At 42.9% G+C, this 21,925-nt stretch overlaps 1 protein-coding gene across 11 annotated transcripts in view; it reads left to right on the top strand.

Moving 5' to 3' along the window:
* The window catches only part of TRIP12 (thyroid hormone receptor interactor 12), a 183,188-nt gene that overhangs the window by 148,143 nt on the left and 13,120 nt on the right, over positions 1–21,925 (top strand). For all 11 annotated transcript variants that reach the window (XM_050965781.1, XM_050965780.1, XM_050965779.1 and 8 more), the window contains 4 exons: positions 97–211; positions 1,679–1,833; positions 2,478–2,642; positions 18,432–18,596. In XM_050965781.1, coding sequence (XP_050821738.1) covers positions 97–211; positions 1,679–1,833; positions 2,478–2,642; positions 18,432–18,596 — 600 coding nt within the window. The remainder of the gene's footprint in view (positions 1–96; positions 212–1,678; positions 1,834–2,477; positions 2,643–18,431; positions 18,597–21,925) is intronic.

The following is a 21,925-nucleotide window of genomic DNA, read 5'->3' as shown; positions in this document are numbered from 1 at the left end:
ATATAACTGTTCTATATTATTGCACAGCTCACACTTAAATTACAAATGTTCTGAACATTAAAATATTAAATGAAAAATTGCCTTTTCTCTCTGAAGGTTGGCACAGGTTTAGGACCTACACTGGAATTTTATGCACTTGTATCTCAGGAACTACAGAGGGCAGACTTAGGCCTCTGGAGAGGAGAAGAAGTAACTCTATCCAATCCAAAAGGTGACTGTTTTTCTGATTATCAATGTACTTTCAGCTGCTTCAGAAACTGTCCTTTGGGACTTCCAGGTTCTAATGCCTTAAAATGTAATTCTACCCAAAAAGGTGGTTATCGAAGATCACTTGTCATGGTTATTGGGCTAGCTGCACTGCTGCCCCTTCTCTGTGATCTCTGAGCGAACCCCCCTACTGATATCAGGCCGTAGGCCTTTACCTCTCCTAAGGTGGAACTCTGCAATTTGCATACTCTGACCAGGACCTTGGTTGCAGCCACCTGGGTATCAACCGTACCTAAACCAGCAGGCAAGACTGGAGTTGGCACTTGCAAGAAGTGATCTTCTCCAGAAGCCTGTGATAGCATGCGTTTGAAGTGAGAAAGAAGCAACTTCTAAACAAAGCATGATTTGTTTTGCCCAAAAGGTACACAGCATTTAGGAGTGGATTTAAAATAAGAGACCTGAACATACATTCTGTTACCTAAGATTAATCTCTCTATCCAGAGCTCAAGTGGGTCTGGCTTCTTCCCCATCTGAGTTGAGAGAACCAGCCTACACTCCTTCTAGCCTTCTTTCCTGAGTGTTTCAATCAGACTGCCAGCCTTTTTAACTGACCCATACTGAGGCCTCTCTACTCTCTTCTCCTCCCCCCTACTCCTTCTGCCTTGGGCAGCTTTTTAATTGCTACGGTCTTTTGATCTTTTAGGGTCTCCTTTGATCCCAGTCTTAGCCTTGGGAAGAGTAAAATGTCCTTTCCTGGATCGAGCCAGCTGTATAACTTCTCACTGTTGATGGGCCAGCCATAGTTATCTTAACTCCCTTGAATCTGGGTACCTAAGACTATACTTGGCACCTCAGCCCTTTTACACCTTGTTTGGTAAAGTGTGTGCATTCAGGCAGGCAGCAGTACACACTTGAACAGGCAAACAGTCGCACGTAATATTCATAAGAATTAACAGACATTTTCCCAGTTTGTCTCAGGACCTTCATACTCAAGGGGTCATTATCTTAAGACTTTTTGTAGTGTAAATACATTCATGTGTTTAGAAATCTGGATGGAGTGTTAAAGATTATTTTTATTTTTTCATTTTCTCAAAGTTTAAAGAGATGCTGTCAGGATAATCACTTATTAAAATTTCCTTGTTATGACTATGAACAGTGAAAATATTAATTCTAAACTTTTGTTCAGCTTTGGTAAATAAAAACAAGTTAGTTTCTGTTTCATATTACAGTATTATTCTGCAGTATTACAAGATTGTTTGATTTGCTAATGCTGCAAGGAATGGTTAAATTTGTAACTGATGAGGTGAAATAGAAATATCATGACTTAAATTTTTTAAAACTGACATTTTTAACAACCTAAATTACAGACCAGAATGATTAGACTCATTGCCTTTAATTCATATTTAAATGAAAAAGCATTATATAAGTACTGAACTCGCCCCTCCCCTCCTTTTTCCCCCCTCCCCAACAGGAAGCCAAGAAGGCACCAAATATATTCATAATCTCCAAGGCCTATTTGCGCTTCCTTTTGGTAGAACAGCTAAACCAGCTCACATTGCAAAGGTTAAAATGAAGTTCCGTTTTCTGGGAAAACTAATGGCTAAGGCTATCATGGATTTCAGATTGGTAAGAATGAAATTTGATTTTTATCTAAAGTAATATATAACACTAAGTTCTGGTGGTTCCAGTGTTGAACACTTTCTGCTAGACTCTAGATTCAGGAAAACGAAGTTGGTAATGCTGCAAGTCTGATTATGGCTTAATATTGAGAGAACCTGAATTTCAGCACTTTCAATGCTAGTCAGTATTTTTAAAAAGAAGATGAGTTGTAATCTTGTTAGGGGATCTCCTGAGTGACTCGAGCTCATCTTTCTCTGGAAGAGAGAGCACCTAATTTCTATCTACATTGTGATTTTATCCCTTTGTGTATGTAGCCCAAAATTATATGGGGCTTGTGATATAGTAGCAAATGCTGAAAATTCATACTTGCTTATCACTATCATACCTAGGTCTTTCAACATAACTCTGTCCTTTATATTAAAATCTCCACTATACATTTCTCCCAAAGTACTGTATATATTGCATGACAAACCACTCTCTGCTAGTCCAAAAAATGTTTTGGAAAAGGTACTGCTCAGAGAATGAAACATCAAAACTTAAAGCAATTGAAACCTGATTTTATTTATTTATGTATGTATGTATTTATTTTTATTTGTTTGTTTTTTATGCATTAACTATTAATTTTAAAACAATGCTACTTTGGCTTCCAGGTGGACCTTCCCCTTGGCCTTCCTTTTTACAAATGGATGTTACGACAGGAAACTTCTCTCACTTCACACGACTTGTTTAATATCGATCCAGTGGTAGCTAGATCAGTATATCATCTTGAAGATATAGTGAGACAGAAGAAAAGACTTGAACAGGACAAATCACAGGTAGGAAGGAAGAGTAATTTATATGAAGGGGAAAGGCCAAACTTGATTTTTACATATTTCTGGATTTTTGCAAGCCATAGTTGAAATAGAGTGAACATAGTTATCTTCTTATAAATACTTAATTGATATCTTCTTAATATACTAATAAAAATTACTACTTTTCTCAATATTAGTATTCCTCTTAAATCAATTTGAAGTCAAAGTTGTAAATAATTTGCTAGCAATGGACAACCAGGTGACCTTTTTGTAAAGGTACCAACAAATCTACATTGGATGATATAGTATACAGTATGAATTCCTAGTCCTTTATTAGCAAGGAGTTTTTTCATTCCATTGCATATAAGCACAATTATTAACACTGCATCACACTTCTGGTTTTTTTAACACTGGTAACAAATCTAGTAATATAGAGAAGGGTTTATTTGGTTAACTGTTGTATGTTGGGCGCTGCTCAGCAGCTCTATAGACACATGAGGAAGATTACCTCTCCCCCAGTACAATAAAGACTTCTCACACATGTTGGAGAAAAATTAATAAATTGAGACAAATGTCACATTATGTATTTTGAAGTTAGACTGAATTTTCTGATTTAGCAGAGTCAGATACATGCACAAATTAAAATACCTGTCATATAAAAGGTCAGAAAGTCAGGACTGTATTGAATTCCTTAGTCTTAAGGCAGCCTTGATATTTGAGGCATAACATGATGAGAATTTCTTCACTTTGATCAAAAAATTAGATGTGGACAATTTTCTTGAAGCAAAGTGTAAGAAGCTACTTGTACTCAAAAAGAGCTTTGATACCTCACTTCAGTTCCTAAAAGAGAGCATACACAGAGTTAGCCAGGCTGTTTTTCAAAATTTTGCCGACTTTACCAGCTCTGCTCAGATGAGGTTTAGAAGGCGTAGGGCTAATCTACACTAGAAGCACTATATCCACGCAGCTGCATCTGATGGCTCCTATTGGCACAATAAATCCACCTCTGCAAGAGGCAGTAGCTGTGTTGGGGGGGAGAAGCTCTCCCACTGACATAGCACTGTCCAAACTGGCACTTAAGTGGGTGTAATTTACAACGCTTATTGGGATAGCTTATTCTCACCCCTGAGTGACGGAAGGTATACCTAAGTAAATGATAGTATAGATCTGGCCTTAGTTAAAATGCCTACCCTAGCACTCCATTGGAACTGAGCTAGTGAAGTATTTGTGGGAAATATTTGGCAGAAGAGCCAAGCATAGACCGGTCTTGTCTATGTCTGAAGTTGAAGACTTGTCTCAGTTCTAGCTTTAATGCCATGAAGTGTCTTTCAGTGTTCCCTTTAGTATTTGTTCTGATCATCTGAGTTTTGGTGCCGTGTATTTTGATAAGTGATAAAGGTTTAGTATTTGCCCTAAACTTCCCATCAAGTCTTCAGTCTTACAACTTGAGTCGGTAATTTAATGAGTTCTTTTATTTATTTTAATGAAAACCTTCACCAAAAGAATGTGGCTTTACTATGGATTTTTGGGTCTTTCCTCTCACCTTCCTTGTATCCAAAAGATCTGGGACTTTGAAGCCACCCTAAACCCAAATATAAGCAAATATTTGATTTGCTAAACTGCAGGATGTTTCTGGGAGCATGTATTTCAGTGGGACACCAATTTGGTATATTGTCTATGCTAGGGAAACTTTCCAAAACTTTCCCAGTTACAAATAGCAGTTCAGCTCGACTAGTGGCAACAATATCATATTGATTGGTCACTGGCTTGTTAAGCATCATGTTATCTAGCTCAGCTCAGATTCAGAGGCCAATGTTTGCTAGGACTCCCAGTATTAATATTGATGCAACTTAGTTTTGGTTAGCAATAGTGTGAAAAATCTTTAAACCTTGACTGTCTTGTATTCATTGAAGGGACCTATTCAGTCAGAGGCAGTCTGCATCTCACTTGCAAAAGGGGAGCAATCATCTGAAAAAGCCCAATACTAATCTCCTTGGGGAGGAGATAAACAGAGCCAAAAGGGATAAGTGAGGATAATTAATGGATGATGGCTGCAGTTGTTATCTTAGTACCTTCAATTTATGAAAATACTAGACTGTTCAAAACAATTTGTGTAGCACTTAGAAGAGTCCTCCTTTAAACAGAAGGCTGGTTTTAATCTTAACTATGGGAGGGCTCTACACATCTATCAGCAGCAGCATAGCAAACTCGTAGATGTGCGAAGTGACCTATTCATCTCAGTGAGAGATTTATCAGATGAAAGAACGTCCTGTGGAGAAGACTGTAGCCTGAAATAATAGCTCTGAGATAGGTCTACACAGCAAACAGAAACTGTTGGCTGGCTGTACCACTGACTCCAGCCAGAGCCCAGCAAGCTGTGATGCTGTTTCATTGCAATGCAGACTTCCAGGTTCTGGCAGGAGGGAGGCTCTAGGACTCTCTCTGCAGGTTAGAACCTCATAGATGTGCAGGACCCCCCAGAGCTTGGTGCACACAAGGGCAGGAAGCTGCGCTCAGATCCTCAGATCCCAGCTCAGATGTGGGGGAATTAAGGAAGGAGGCTCAGACCTCTCCAGAGTTTGGCTTATCTAAAGGAGGCAGGGAAAGGATAGAGGGAGATCAAGAAAGATGTTCATGAGTTAGAAAGGGTTCAGAGAAAAGCCATGTGAATGATGAAATGATTAGAAAATGTCGTCGTCTTATGCAGAAGATGATGCTAGATCAGTGGTAACCACCCTTTTTTATGCCCAAGATCACTTTTTGAATGTAAGGGTAACCCAGGATCTGTCCTGCCCCAGTCACTCCATCCCCACTGCTCTCCCTCACCTGGGGTTCACAGTGTGGGAGGAGGCTCTGGGCTGATCCTGGTGCTGGGGTGCAAGAGGGAGTAAAGGGGGAGTTCAGGGCTCAGGCTTGGGCTGCAGGAGAGGGTATGGGGTGCTGGCTCTGGGAGGGGGTTTCAGAGCTGGGGGTTGGGGTGCAGCCTCCCACCAGGCAGCATTTACCTCCAGCAGCTCCCAGTTGGTGGCACAGCATGACTGCCACTACGGCAGTCTCCCTGCCTTCCTCAGCCCCACGCCACTCCTGGAAAGGGGCAATGCACCCTGGGGGGGAGGGAGGGGCGGTGCGGCGGTGAAGGGCGATACGTGGCTCTGAACGCTGCCCCTCTCTACAAGCACCGGCCCCACAGCTCCCATTGGCCACACCTCCCCATTCAGGGCGAATGGGAGCTGCGGGGGGGGCGGTGGTTAGCAGCAGGAGCAGTGTGTAGAGGGAGACCCCGGTCCCTCTCAACCACTGGCCACTTCCAGGAGTGGCATGGGGCTGGGACAGGCAGGTAGCCTATCTAGCAGCAGCCCTGCTGCGCAGCCAGAGATCCTCCAGGATCAACCAGTTGATCACGATCGACCGGTTGGTGACCACTGTGCTAAATGATCATAATGATCCCTTCTGATCTTAGAGTCTATGAACCTCTTTAGATTGTGTTGCAGGCATGGGAAGGGAATGTAGGGCTGGCAGGTTCCCCTCTCATCCCCGTGTCCCTCTTCTCTCTCCATGTCTCCCTTCCCCATCAACTGATCTACCCCAACTTTTCTCCCCCTATTAGCACCTACTCTCCCACCCAATCACCCTCCTCTCCCAGCAAGCATTTGCTTGCAATAGCTTCTCTACTTTAATTTAAAAAAAAATGAGATGCAGCCATATATTTCATGTGGGTGTGCACGCCATGTGCACTGGAGCCAGAAAACTTTGCCTAGCAATATCCGTATGGGTGTTGTCTGCAGCCATAGCCCCACCTGGGAATGTATAAGAGTGGTGCTGCCTCAATTCCCTCAGTCCCTTCTCACCACCTATGGCTAGAGTTGAAGGTCTCTGTGGTGTCTTCACCTCAGACTTTCATTCTTTTTTTTTTTCCTGCAAACTTTTCTTGTGTATATAGTAGTAGTAGTACCTTAGGTTTAGTTAAGTGTTAGTTTAGTGTTAGTAGAGTAGCTGGCTGCCTGTGTGATGCTCTTGCCAGGATTCAAGCATTGTCCATCCTGCATAGGGGCCATCCAGAACAGCAACCCCCACAGGAGGTGCTTGTTATGTCTTGGCGAGAGCCACATTGCTGAGGTGCTCCATCTGCAAGTTGTTCACAAAGAGGACTCAGGTGGCTAGAGACTTGCAGTTAAAGCAGCACCTTGTGGAGCAGGCCATGAGGCCCACTTCTGCACCAAAGACCTCATCTGACTAGTGGTAGCTTTCAGATCTGTCAAATGATGCCACCCCGCAATCTGGTTCTAGCGTTTTCCCCCAAGAGGAAATGTGGTCTTTTCCCCTCTTCTGACATAGCAAGGAAGAGGACCCAAAAGATAAGTTGGGACAATTCTAGGACTTGTGGAAACTCCTCCTTTACCAGGAGGAGTGCTAACCGGCACTATACTCCTTGCGGCACAAATGATGGAGCATGTTGGTCTAGCCGCTCCTAGATACCACATCAAGAGCAGCAGGGGCCTGTACTGTCAACTCTGGTCCTAGCCCGTGGGTGTCTGAGTCCAGCACCGACAGTGTCCATGCCAACTGAATACAAGGCAGCATCGGACCTACTTTGCCTCAGTCCAGACTCTCCACTGGCTCAGGAGTTCTCTGGTGCTATGGCTTCTGTCAGTTCATTCTCCATTGTGCCCTTGGTGCCTTCTGGCTGTGTGCCACTAGGTCCACTGGCACCACATCCCACACCGTCTGGGCCACAAACTGTGGAGCAGAGGCCAGGCTTGGCACTGAAGACCCCCTAGACACTTGTGTATCTTTTGGCACTGTCATCTTAGCAGTCAAAAAGATAACAATGTTGAGAATCATTAGAACAGGGATAGATAATAAGACAGAAAATATCATCATATTGCTTCTATATAAATTCATGGTACGCCCACATCTTGAATACTGCATGCAGATCTGGTTGCCCCATCTAAAAGATTTATTGGAATTGGACAGAGATGGGCAACAAAAATGATTAGGAGATATGGAACCGCTTCCATATGAGGAGATTAAAGAGATTGGGACTGGTCAGTTTATAAAAGAGATGACCTAAGGGGGAATATAATAGAGGTTTATAAAATCATGACTGGTGTGGAGAAAGTGAATAAGGAAACGTTTACTCTTTCTCATGGCACAAGAACTAGGGGGCACCAAATTAAATAGGCAGCAGGTTTAAAACAAAAGGAAGCATTTCTTCACACAACACACAGTCAACCTGTGAAGCTCTTTGCCAGAGAATGTTGTGAAGGCCAAGTCTATAACAGAGTTAAAAAAACTAGATAAATTCATGTAGAATAGGTCCATCAATAGCTATTAGCCAGGATGGTCAGGGATGCAATACCATGCTCTGAGTGTCTCTAGCCTCTGTGTGCCAGAAGCTGGGAATGAGTGATGGGATGGATCACTTGATGATTACTTGTTCTGTTCATTCGCTCTGAACCACCTGGCATTGGCCTCTGTTGGAAGACAGGATACTGGTCTAGATGAACAATTGGTCTGACCCAGTATGGCCATTCTTATCTACACCTTGCTGCCTTTCAGCCTGTCTTCTGTTTCCTGGATTTTTACCAAGTATATGGTTGTGGTAGCAGCATGTCTCAGGAAGAAGGGAGTTAATATCTTCCCATGTCTGGACAATTAGTTACTGAGGAGCAAGTTCAGAGATGAAATGCTCTCTCATGTCCACTTCACACTATTCCTACATGATTGTCTAGGCCTCATCCTAAACAATGGGAAGTCAGCATTGGTTCCAACTGAAAGAGTCAAGTTCATTAGGGCCACAATAGACTGAGTTCAACAGCATTTCTACCGACAGAGTGATTCCACGCAGTCTTCAATCTTGGTCTGGAGCTGCAGTCACAACCACAGCCCAAGTGTGCATCAGGTTGCTAGGCCATATGTCCGTATGCACACAGGCTAACTCCTGCATCTTCTTTAGATGTGGCTGAAGTTGGTCTATCATCCAAAAAGCTATCCCTTGGACATGCTGGTCTGACTCCCCCACCTGTCCTTATAGTGGTGGATAATTCTGGACAACTTATGTCAGGGCATTCCTTTTGCTCAGCTTCCACAGACCAGGACTGTAGTCATAGATGGCTCCTTAATAAAGTTGAGGAGTGGATCTGGACTTGCTGAAAGTTCAAGGTCTGTGGTCAGACCAAGAAGCTTTTCTGTGTATCAACCTGAGGAGGAGGAATGATGTTCAAAGGCAGTCTGCTTAACAGTAGGAAGTGCTTCTCCGGGGCAGTCCATTAGGCTAAGGGGAAATGGTTCTTGGTATGGTCATTAGCTCTGGAAGTTCAACTGACACTGGCTTGTATTCAGGACATCTTGAAGTACTTGTTACCAATTCAGTCTTCTGGCTTTGCACTGGCATGGAGAGTCCACTTAGTGGTGATTTTGGCACGTCATCCATCTGTCCATGGAAGCCAGTGTTTTCAAACTTCATGGCAGTGATGTTCTTAAAGGGAATCATTTGTCTCCACCCACCAGTTACAAGAGCCTGTTCCTTTCTGGAATGTTCATTTGAACCTCTGGCAGCTTTTCTGCCTTCTGTGTCAGAAAATTGCCTTCCTTGTGGTGTTTAAGATGTGCAAGGAGAGCATTTCAGTTGTGGGCTTAGAGGCGGAGCCTCCTTACTTAGTGTTTGGAAAATTGCATGTAACCCTGTAGCCATACCCTATTTTTTTGGTTTGGTTTGTTTTTTTTAAAATTGGAAGTAGTTTCCCAGTTTTACTCATTGAACTCCAGAGGAGCAGTGTCCTCACACACTCGATGTCATGTGATTGTCTACTTTTTATCTGAATAGAACTAAATCTTTGTTCTTCACGTCATCTGTTTCATGTGCAGACTGAATGAAGGGTCAAGCACTTCTTAACAGTCAGTCTCCAGGCAGAAGAATAAAATCCTTGGAGGGAGACCAAGAGAAAGGGAAGGTCACCCTCTTGAGCAGAGAATGAGGAGACTTTTTACCTCCCGGTAAGCTCACCGCTCAGGTTTCTACTCTCTTAGATACGGAGACTCCAGTACCACATAAAAAGACCTTTGGCAAGCAGCCCTGTGCAGAACTGACATAGATATTGAAATTGGAGCGCTTCAACAGAAGGATTTTTTGAAGCCCAAGTTTTCAGTCATTGTCTTTGGTACAGTCCCCCTCTGACCTCTGTAAAGAGTGCATGATTACCCCTTCATCAGTACCACTTGATGTGATGAGTCCCAAGGAGCAGTACTTAGATTCTCCAGCACTGTCCAGGTTCCTTTGCTTGTGAGGACCTCCAAATATTGGAAGAGCCAGAAACCCCCTGCTGAGGAATATAGAGGACTTTCCTGCCAGTACTGACACATCCTCTGGTTCTGCCACATCCTTCCACAAAGATTTGGCTGCTGGTACTGATGTAGTTGCCAGTCCCTCTTTGGCCTATGTGACCCCAGTACCAACACTGCTTGTTCATCCACTGGACTTGGATGAGGAGGCTTTCATTGATTCAGTGTCTGTCCACAATTACACCACCTTCCCCTTCCAACCTTCTCCCTCCACTGAAGTGCATCCTGAGTAGGAGAGTCCTAGCACATTATTGACTTTCCAGCTCTGGCAAGGATACTTTTGGGTCCTGCTCCCTTCTCTTATGGCCCAGCACGGTGGGCTCTTTGGAATCTTTGGACTCTGTCTGACAAACAGTTCTACAAGGTGCTCTCATGCAAGAGATCACTCTACACTAGATATTGAGGAGACACAAGCTTTTCACAAACCCTGCTCCTCACCAGATAAAGCTGTTATTCCAGCCCTGACATCCTACACAGATGACTTCAGGGCTTCATAAAAGGAATTGCGGTGGTCTTACAGATACTGTTGGAGAAAATAAATAAAAACTTCAGCATTCCTTGTTGAACATCTTACATGCTTCTCCCCAAGAAAGGTTGCCTTTCCCATCAGTGATGCTTTGTCACCAACCCATTACCATATGGCAAACACTGGTCACCATACCTCCCATTTTTTGTAGGCTTATTAAAAAGTACTGTATTCCTGCCAAGGATTTGGAGTATCTTTTTTTTCTCTCATCCCACCCTTAATTCTCTCATCATCAGTGCTGTCATCAAAGGAAACAGATGGTAGCAATCTAGATCTTCTCTTTTGACAAGGAGCTTGCATACCTGGACCTACTTCACTGAAAAAGCTGTTCCTTTTGTTGCTCTACAATTCCGAGTTGCCAACTAGCAGGCCTTGATGGCAAAATATAACTTCTACCAAATTGCTCATTGTATTGACAGTCTGAATCTAGACCAGATGGAGACGTTTATGGCTCTAATCACAAAAGGCCAGACAATTGCTAAGACTTCCCTTCAGTCCTCACTCAGTGCTCTCTTTAGGAACTGCTGTAGTCCTGTATTGAGCATCACAGCTGCAATCCTTGAGCCTTTCCTGGGAAGTATAAAACACTGTGTAGGGCCTTTCTTTTGAAGGGCCTAAGCTTTTTATGATGCTGTGGATGGCTCTGTCCACTCACTCAGACTCCAGGGCAACCTCGTGACAAAAAGAAAATTACTCCTGGGGTAATTCTGTGCCACTGCGCAGAATTCATGTCTTCTGCAGGAAAGCAAAGACATCTGCAGACAAATAACTTCTGAGGTGAAGCAAAGGAAAGCTGCAGCTGGCGGAGATGTAAATCAGCATGGGGGGAATGGGGACTGGGCATGCATGGGTGGGGAGACATCAATCACCGCTGTGTGGGGACAGGACTGAGTGAACGAGAGAGACTGTCCCTCTGGCTCGCTATTGTGGCACGCCCAGTGTAAAGGGACAGGGCTTTGGGGTGTTAAGAGGTAGGCATGAGACATGCTCTGCCTTAGGGGGCAGAGCCTAACCTAGCAGCCTGCCTGCTTAGTTGTTCCTGTTCTTGTTAGTGAATTCCCCTAGGAGCATAAAACAGGTGTAAAAGTTTTAAGTCTCCTTTACACTGACAGAGTGGTATAAAGGAGCCTTATAAAAGCTTGTGGTGCTTTTGTGATTAGAACTGGTCTCAATTTTTGGACTGAGATTTTCCTATCAATATGTGCTTCATGAACCGTTTACTACTGACCTTTCTGGAGATGGTCAGTAGCCAATATAAATTGAGTTTGATACCCCAGCCCTCACTTGCTCTTCAGTTGCCTGTGATGTAACACTCACCATATGGCTGCATACATTTATTGACTAATTAGAAATAAAGGATCAAACTTGGCTACATTACCACTGGACAAAAGGAATTTCCTCCAGTGCTTCCCAGTCCCATTCTCCAACCATTGTATCATAGTTTAAATACATTACCCAAATAATTGAAACTGGTATGATTATATTGCATTATTTTGGCAAATAAAATATTCAGAATCTTGTAGAATTTTAATTTTTTTGCAAGAATTTCCCCAGGAGTAGAAAATACAGCAAGTCACAAACAGCTCAGTGATCTCTTGCAATTCACTTCCAGACCTCCATGAGATCAACCAAACCTTCCAGGAGGCCCAGATTTTGTAAGAACACACACAGATTTCCCCCTGACTTCTTCCTCCCACCAATTCCCTGGTGAGCACAGACTCAGTTCCCTGGAGTTCCCCACTAAAGAAAAACTCCAACAGGTCTTAAAAAGAAAGCTTTATCTAAAAAGAAAAATACATAAAAATGGTCTCTGTATTAAGGTGACAATACAGGGTCATTTGCTTAAAAGAAATATGAATAAACAGCCTTATTCAAAAAGAATACAATTCAAAACATTCCAGCAACTCCACCATGTAAATACAAAAGAAAAAAACAATAACCCCTATTGTTTTATGATCTCTGTACTCACAACTTGGAAACAGAAGATTAGAAAGCAGGAAACAGAAAAATCCTTCCCATAGCCGAGAGGGACAGATTTTCCACAGTGACATTGCTGTTGGTGACTTCTTTCAAGTATCTGTTTTGATCGACTGGTCGAGAGTCATGAATTGCCCCCCCTTTCTGGATATATGCTGCACCAACCTGTCCTCCACTCCTGTGGGGACAGTCTTTCCCCTTTACTACCTTTCAGGAGCTCATCACTTCTGACAGATGGATCATAGAGGTGGTTTCACTAGGCTGTTCCTTTCAGTTCAGCTCTATCCCTCCCTTCCACCTCTCTCCTTTATCCCTTTTTTCAGGGGCCCTTCTCATAAAAGCCTTTTAAGACAGGAGGAACAATCCCTCTTACTCATGGCTTGATTAAACCTGTTCCAGTAAATTTTGTAGGAAAATCCCCTCAAGATACTTCCCAGATTGTGGACCTCAGGAATGCCTTAGGTATATCTCCATTAAGAAATAACAATCTCTTAGAACTGGAAGAGACCTTGAAAGGTCATTGAGTCCAGCCCCCTGCCTTCACTAGCAGGATCAAGTACTGATTTTTGCCCCAGATCCCTAAGTGGCCCCCTCAGGGATTGAACTCACAACCCTGGGTTTAGCAGGCCAATGCTCAAACCACTGAGCTATCCCTCCCCCCAACATTGTCCTCTTCCAACATTTAGGAATGGTAACGTTGGCAGCACTAATACCCTCTTAAGATCCTGGGTACTAGATCATCATCTCCTTTGACTTCCAGGATGCATGCTTTCATATTATATATAGCCTTCCCACAGATGCTTCCTATGATTCATCATTGGCAAGGACCACTACCAGTTCCAGGTCCCATCCTTCAGCTTTTCAACTACCCCAATGGTCTTTAAAAAGCTCTTCTCAGATGTTGCAGCCCATCTTCATCAGATGGGAATAATTGTATTTTCCCTTCCTGACCAACTGGCTCATCAAGGGTCTCTAGCTCTGTTTTTTCTCAAGGAGCAGTCAACTGTCAACAAGGCCCGTATCCCCCTACCACTTCTTGGGACTCCATCTCAACATGGTAAAATCTAGAGTTACAGCTAGTGAATAGACTTAATCAGAGCCACTCTAGACTACACTACTGGCAAAGCATGCCTGCCCGCCCATGGACAAGTTTGCTACGTTGTCCAGCCTCATTGCCAGGCTACAACAGCCAATAAACCAGAGTATGGGCTTGCCTTTAACTTCTGGCCAGCATGGCAGCCTGTATATTTGTAATATTCCTGTCAAAACTACACTTCTGATGTCTTCAAGCCTGGCTCAGGTCTGTCTGCATCCCCAACAAGCACTCTGACTATCCAAATAGGTGTTACCTCAGACAGTCCTTCACTTCCTCAAGTGGTGGAAAGGATACCCAAAAGCTATGTGGAAATTCTACTTTTGTGTCCTTTCCACACACAGATAATCACCGTTGACTCCCTGTGAGTCTGGGGTGCCCATTTTCAGGACTTCACAGCCCAGGGCAAATGCCTCACTCCCCACTGCCTCTAGAAATCTCTCTCCATAGCAACGTTTTTTTTTAACTCAGAACAGTTTGATACACTTACCATCACTTCTTATTCAACATCGGGATCACTCAGAGTAATGCTGGCCAACTGGCTGCTCTCTATAGCTAATCTATTTATCATAAAAATCTCCAAGGAGGAGCAAGATGCCAGTACTTAGGCACAGGTGCAGTAAAACTATGGAATTGGTGCATATTCCACCACATAGTAGTTTATCTACCAAGGCTACAGAACATCATAGTGGACTCCCTAAGCAGGTATTTCTGTCACCATGTAATTCAGCTCCCACTTATGGTTGTATTTCAGAAGGTCTCAGCCAGGTCTCCCTAGAGAACATTTGCACTTGTGTCCAATGCGAAGAGCCAACACTTCTGCTTGAGGCGCTGCAATTTGTTGGGAAATGCTGTCTGCTCACCTCCAAAACCATTATTGTTCAATATCTTGAAGTTTAAGCGAGAGATCTGTAGCCATCCTGCTAGCAACATCATGGCCACGACGCGCATCGTTCCCAGATCTGGTTTGTTCTTGCGGTTACCTTTTGTGCCCTTCAGTTGACCTCCTCGCTCAAGAATAAGGCACTATCACCCATCCCAACCTCTCATTGTCCTATGTCAGGGCCTGGCTCCTAGGTGGCTCTCTGTAAAATATGATTGCTCTCCAGAGGTCTACACAGTACATGCTGAATAGTAGAAAACCCACCACAAGGAAAACTTACCTACAGAAGTGAAGATGTTTTCAAGCCTAGTGTGTGGAACAGTCTGTCTCTTGAGTCTCTCCTTGTGCACGTTCTTGATTACCTGCTAAATTTGAAAACTATTAGTTTATTACTGAGCTAAATTAAGGTCCACCTGGCTGCCATTACAGCCTTTCAATTGTCCATTCCTTCCCCCTCCACCCCCAACTGAGGGATTTTCAGTCTTTGCTCACCTGACTACTGCACAGATTAAGGATCTGTTTAAACTTTTGTCCAAGAACCAACTCCACCATGGGACCTTAAGACATCATTCCTCATAACCATCATCTTGGTCAGAAGGATAGGTAAGCTGGAAGCTCCTATGTCTGCTCCACCATATACGGTATTCTGTTTGATAAGGTGACATTACGTCCCCATCCTTGCTTTCTCCCTAAAGTTGCATCCATTTCACATTAAGCAGGATGTTAGTTTACTGGTGTCTTGCTCCAAGCCTTGCTTCTCAGAGAAGAAACCAGTTTTCACACACTTAATGTAAGAAGAGCTATTGCCTTTTACTTCAACAGGAATAATCTCTTCAGGGCTTCTCTCAGACTCTATTTCCATCGTGGAAAGAGCACCCAAAAACCATCTGAGTTTTGGGATGCATCTTCACTTGTAATGATGCCTTAAAGGTACGTCTTCCATCTTTTGGTGATGACCATTCCATCAGATTTCCATGCACCTCTGTGGTCTTACTGAAGAACGTATCTATCTCAGACACTTGCAAAGCTACCAACTGGTTTTTGGTGCACACATTTTCGCAGCTATCATGCATGCTTCTAGAGCAGATGCAGCCTTCGTAGAGATTGTTCTGTGATTTTGGCTGAATGTACCTTCTGAGTACCCTCCTTCATAATTGGGGTACTGCTTGGGAATCTCTGAGCAGGGAGCACCCATAGGGACAATATTTTGAATGAGAGGCTATTGTACAGTAATTAGTTCTTTGAGAGGTTTTTTTTCCAAAAGGTGCTCCATTACCTACCCTCCTTCCCTGCTGCTTGAGTGTCATTCTCTGGACTTTGTGGTTGAGAGAGAACTAGAGCACCAGTGGTCTTCTCCTCGCTATAGACGTTCTAACTGGCATAGGAGTGTATAGGATGCAGGCATAGACTTGTGGACACTGCTGACAAAATCTCCAAGCATGCACAGGTGTTTGCACATTCTGATGTGGAGCCACCCATAGGGACAAAACATCTCAAACACCCGTTACTGTATAAGGTGGTAACCTCTCCTTTCCAGATAGCTAACCTCTCTGCACATGCTCAGTGTAACTTGAAAAGCAAACCCCCTTTCAAATAACTTTTTAATTTAATTTCCTCCAAAGAGCTAATAGGCATCATGCACTCTTTTGTGGTAACCTCAAGCATTAGAGGTCCTGGTGTGATGACCTAAGCCCTAGTTTGACATCCATTCTGTGTGCAAAAAAATATTGCCAGAATATGTTGACTTTAAGAAAAGCATGGATTTTTTTCCCCAGGGACTATATTTTGAACCCCAGGGTCAAATGGCTCCAAATTTGGATCACTTAACAGAACCCCACGTCCCCATGAGGAACACCAAATTTCATGGGAATCTGATTAATTGTGTGGATTTTAGAGAACTTAGATCAGTCAGTCTTTAAAAGCTAGTTTTAACCTTAACTATAGCAGAGCTGTCACTTCGCTATAGTAATATTCCCCCTGGTATGAAAGTACAGCATTAGCATTCAGTGATAAACTTTCTCGTCCTCCTTCCCTCGAGTTGATTCAATTACCTTGTTTAAGGCTTACAGGACCTTGAAAAAGGAATATTTCATCAGATGTGACATGTATTTTCTCTCTTTAGGTGTATGCTTAATTGTGCCTCAAAGGGAAAAGCTGTTAACAAGCATCACCATCTCAGTGCCATGTGTCAGAAAGTACATGAGCCAGTAATACTGTAGTAGTGTTTTGATACTTCCAGAGATGAGTTAACAAGCAGTTTTTCTCTTACACAGTAGTGCATGACCTTTATTTTAAAGGTGTCAACAAAATTAATGCTAGAAAAACTATTAGTGATGGAGTTGTAGTTTGAGAAACCTGTGGTCATTTAGCCTTAGTCTGCTTATGTTCTGAGCTAGAGATGTGATTCTCAGCTCTCCTGCACATAGTCACATTAGCTCCTCACTGGGCTGGTATGCTAAAAATAGAAGCACAGCTGCAGGAGCAGCATGGGCTAGTCAGCTCAAGTATAAACCCCCCTCAACCTCCTGGTACTTGGACAGCTAACTTGTGCTTCAGCTGTGATAGACACCATTATTTTTAGCATGCTAGCTCAGATGAGACTGTTTCAGTATGTCTGTGTGATCTTGGAATCACATCTCTTATCTCATAGGGTAGACATATGCGTAAATAACAGATTTAAAGGTGAACTGAAGGGCTTCCCTGCACTGCTTTAGATGTTAGCGATAGCATCAACTGTTGAAAGAAACTCAGAACAGCGCACTTGGGTCTAGTCGAATAAGTAAAGGTGGAAATGACTTTCAACTGTGATGTCTTGTTTAAAATGCGTAGGCCTATGCATGTTCTGTTAACTTAAAATTGTAAACAGTTTTCACTAATTGTAAAACTTTAGTTCACCTTAAAGGATTTTTTTACACCAGGGCTTCCTTATCTTTTGCAAGAAAAGTCCCTATTAAGCTTTGAGAACCCAAAATGCTAAGCTTTTATTGGGCTACTTAGTTCTGTTTTTCTTGTAATGCAGCAAAGGCACCTCCTGTGTTCTTTATGAAACTCTTTATGGAAACCCGTGGTGTAATCTGTTAGTTTGCAGATTTGTGCAATAAATACTCATATTCAGTTTTGTTTGTTTGCACATGTCCTTCACAATATGTGTATTCTTAGACTTCTGTGGACATCTCCACTATCAACCATAAATATCACCAACATTCTAATGAGGAGAATCGTGGTAGACTTTTTACATGTGTGCTCACTGTTTTTAGAATCTACAAACTTACCTATTCCTCACATTTTGAAAGGTGTTTTTTTAAAAAACATACTTGGATGCAACTTAGTTGCCAATAAGTTGGCAGCAAATTTGTTCCCCAACTCCCAATAGGAACTAGTAGTACTCCATTTGACTCCTGAGTTATGATTGTCATGCACATGAGAACTTACTATTAGATGCAGAAGTTTCTCTTCTCTCCCTCGATGCTATTTTAATTTCTCAACAATAAAGAGATTGAAAATAGTATGTATGCTGTATTGTAGCTCTCATTTACTGTAACAAATGTCTCTCATCAGAAAATCAATGTAATTCTTAGTGTTTAAATTGATGGCTTCTGCTCTTTTTTAGACTCAGTTTTTTTAGTCTGCTTTAAAATAAAGCCCTTTTTTGTTTTTCACACTAACCTTTCCTAGCTGGCTGATTCTTCTTTTAAGTAATTCCAGAAACATTAGCAAAACTATGCTTCAGCCATCTTCCAGACTTGTTTGCAGTTAAGGCAGATGTTGTTGTTGACTCTCTTGATTCATTAACTTTTTTAATGTATATAAAACAAGATTAAAGGGGAACAAAAAGTACTGTAATCTGTATCTGATCTGTTTCAATCATTGTACTGCAATGAGTATTGTGTGTTTTAGTAATCAATACTACATGTGTTAGAATGCTAAATAATTTGTTGATAAACTAACGTAAGTGACTGAATTCTCACTGGCTTTCATTTTCAATTTTTTTAGACCAAAGAAAGTTTACAGGGTGCATTGGAGACCCTCAATATGAATGGCTGCTCAGTGGAAGATCTAGGGCTGGATTTCACATTACCTGGGTTTCCCAATATAGAGCTGAAAAAAGGGGGAAAAGATATACCTGTCACCATCCACAATTTAGAAGAGTATCTCAGAGTATGTAAAAGCTGTGACTTTTTTAATTTTCACATAACTCTTCCTATCTTATAGTTTATTTTAATACATATTTTAATTGCTTGTTTTTTGCAAATTGGTCATAGCAGTAGTCCTTTTCAACTGGTTGCTTCTAATGGTCTGAATGCCCTGATAAGAAATTAGCACAAATACTTTGAGTTTAAGTAATACATAACTCAACTAACTTCTAAGGAAGTTTTTGTGCTGCAGGAGAATCTGTTCCTTAAGGTTTCAGAAAACTTACTTTGTATCCATGGAAAATGTAGTCATAAATGGCATGATTTTTCACTGGGAACTGTGGGTTCTCAGCACCTCTGAAAACAAAGCCAGAAGTTACTGGGTCAAGTAGTGAACCAATACTTTGGACTAGTAGTGCAAAACACTGCTACACAAGATTATTGGCTTCTGAAATGACTTTAGGACTGTACCTCTGTAAGCCAGACAGTATGTGGAAGGCGAATCTTCGGAATTCTGCTTGAATCACTTTTTCGTCCACCTTAGCAACTGGTTTTATAAAATCTTATGTTAAAGGCGACAAGAAAAATAGCACTCATGTTCACTTCAGAACTCGCTTCCACAGAATATTCCAGATGGTAATACATGGTGGTAGATTAAACACCCCCAATTTCCTACTGCACAAAACCGAAGTAAACTTGCAACTTTAAATAAGCAATACAGACGCTCCCTGACTTACACGTGTTCTGTTCTGGAATGCCTTGCGTAACTCAAATTTTGCATACGTTGGAAACACCTCTCCGACCATTACACAACCCCGCCCCCACCAGACCTCCTATTTCTAGCTTATGGAACTTTTTCTGTAAGTGTGGATTTGTGTAAGTCGGGTCTTGCGTAACCCTGGGAGTGTCTGTGTCAGAAATGCTGTGGTGATCAATTTCTAACACTTCTGTTGGAAAAGGGGAGAGAGGTAATACACTTAGAAAAATTTAGTTCTCGGACTTCTGTCTGATGTACGTAGTCAAGTTTTCCACTCCCTTGCATTTGGAGTCTGAGTGCTTTGTCCATATGCATGCCACCCCATGCATTTGAGTTCAGATTCTTTTGACCAGAAGTGTCCCACTGAGGGACTTGTACCCCAGGTGTCCTTGGGTACCCCAGGTGTCCTTGTGCCTCCAGTTGAGGACGTAGATGGTGAAGCAATCGTGTTCAGAGCATACTCCAAAAGAGGCACCATCACTACAGAGTGCATCTCCCAAGATGTCTATAGCATCACATTCTGTAGTGAAGAGATGCAGACCTCATTCAGCAAGACCTTCAGTACTATGGCCACCTAGAAACAATGACACCAAGAGGGGCTCTGAAGGGAAGTGTTCCCCTGAGAGCTCCTCTGCTAAAAGGGGGTTCATTGACTCCAGAACCTATACCAGGTCAGTCATGGCTGGCCCCAGAAGTTGCTATACAAAGACACTAAACATAAGACCCAATTCTGGTACTGACAACGCCAAAGATGTATGCTGTCTCAAGCAGTTCACTGGATCTTTTGGTACTGGTATCGCCTGTGGTACAGGAAGGGTTTTGACTGGTACCAGAAACTAATTCCTATACTAGCGCTGGAACAGTGTGCAGTACCTAAGAGGCCAGTACACTTCAGGGGCAAGCCTGGTACCACCATCCCCAAGTTTGACTTTACCTGTCTCCTGTCCACACAGATTCTGCTCCACCGCTATTGCAGGACTTGGAGTCATCTTCATTGGATTAGTAAGTGGGGTCTTGTGTCACGTACTAAAAGGGAAGCTTACTCTCCATCAGTATGGTCCATGGATGTCACAGCAGTCTCAGCACTGGCCACATTACAAGGGACAATGGCCTGTACAACCATGGGGCCCACCACCACATCAGTGGCTTTAATAAACACAGTTGGTTTGTCTCCCCTCACCTTTGAGTTGACTTTCAAGGGTGCACAAGATCATTAGCACCGCAGTCAACGTTCTCAGATGCAGCTGCAGATTACTCAAACGGTTCCTCTACCATCAGAGGTATATTAGTCATTGCCTCAGTGATCTAGTGCATTGTCTTCCTCAAGACTGTGTGAGGCTGTATAGAGATGAGCGATTCACCACCACTGGAGGATTACAGGCTTACCAATAACTTTTTAAGAGTGGCTTTGGTTCTAAACATTCAAGTGGAAGAGATTTCTGAGAAATCCAACAAGCTAATTGACACGTTAGCGTCTCTAGGGCCCTCCTGAATGGCACTACTGACTGAGTAATTGTGGAGCCACTCAAAACACTTTGACAGACCCCTTCTTCCATATGGCTAAATGGACAGAGGGGAAATACTAGGCTCTTCTAAGGGTTTAGAATAACTCTACTCTCAACTGCCCCCAAGCTCTTTGGTGATGGCAGCTGTTAATGAGCGTGAGAGACAAGGCACTAAGTGCCGACACCAAAGGGTAGTGAGGAATCAGAGGCTGGATTTGTTTGCTTATAAACCTTTTATTTGTCAGGAGGCCTATAACTCAGAATTGCGAATCAGCAAGTTCTCCTAAGTTGCCACAACTTCCCCCTATGGGAAAACATCCTAAAGTTCAAATACCATGCTACTGGAGGACTCCAGGCAAGAGTTCATTCTGATGGTAGAGGAGGGCAAGTGGTGGCTTGGATGCAACAGACTCAGCATCTCAATCCATGGTATCTGTCCTATGAGGAGGTGCTCATAAATGCAGTCTTCCAGTCTCCTTGCTGAAATACAGCAGACCATCCTAGACTTGTTCTTTGAGGGTCCCTTCCTCTTTTTTTGGATAACATGGGACGATAGGCTATATAGCCTAAAAGGTTCCAGAGCAACACTGAAGTCACTTGGAATCTTTACACCAGTAACAAAGAGGAAGCAGTTCCAGCACCAGCAGACTCAGGTATCAGAGCTTTATACCTCAGCCCCAAGACGTGCTGAGAAAAAGGGGCAGGAATTACAGGACATCTCCCCCCTCCTCTCAACTAGCAGCCCAGTCTAAGCACGAATTCTGACGGGTTTGTCAAGGGCAGCATACAACTAACTATAAGTGCATCTGTTCCTATCCATATCTTTGCTAATCTTCTATCACACGTCCTTCGTGTTTGGACTCCTGTCATATCGCATTGGAGAGTCCTAAGCCCAGCAGTCTTAGGGTATTTTCTTCAATTTGTTTGTATCCCTCGTTCCCACCACCCTTCCATGTCCCTCTTCGGGGACAGTTCTTGGAGGTCCAATCTCTCCTTCTAGCAGGGCTATAGAGGATGTTTCTCTGTTGTGGAGGGAAGGGATTTTATTATTCCAAAAACAAAAGGTGGTCTCAGACCTATTTTGGATCCGAG

The sequence above is a fragment of the Gopherus flavomarginatus genome, chromosome 8, assembly GCF_025201925.1.
Source record: "Gopherus flavomarginatus isolate rGopFla2 chromosome 8, rGopFla2.mat.asm, whole genome shotgun sequence".
Lineage (NCBI taxonomy): Eukaryota > Metazoa > Chordata > Testudines > Testudinidae > Gopherus > Gopherus flavomarginatus.
This window is presented reverse-complemented; position numbering and strand designations above follow the sequence as displayed.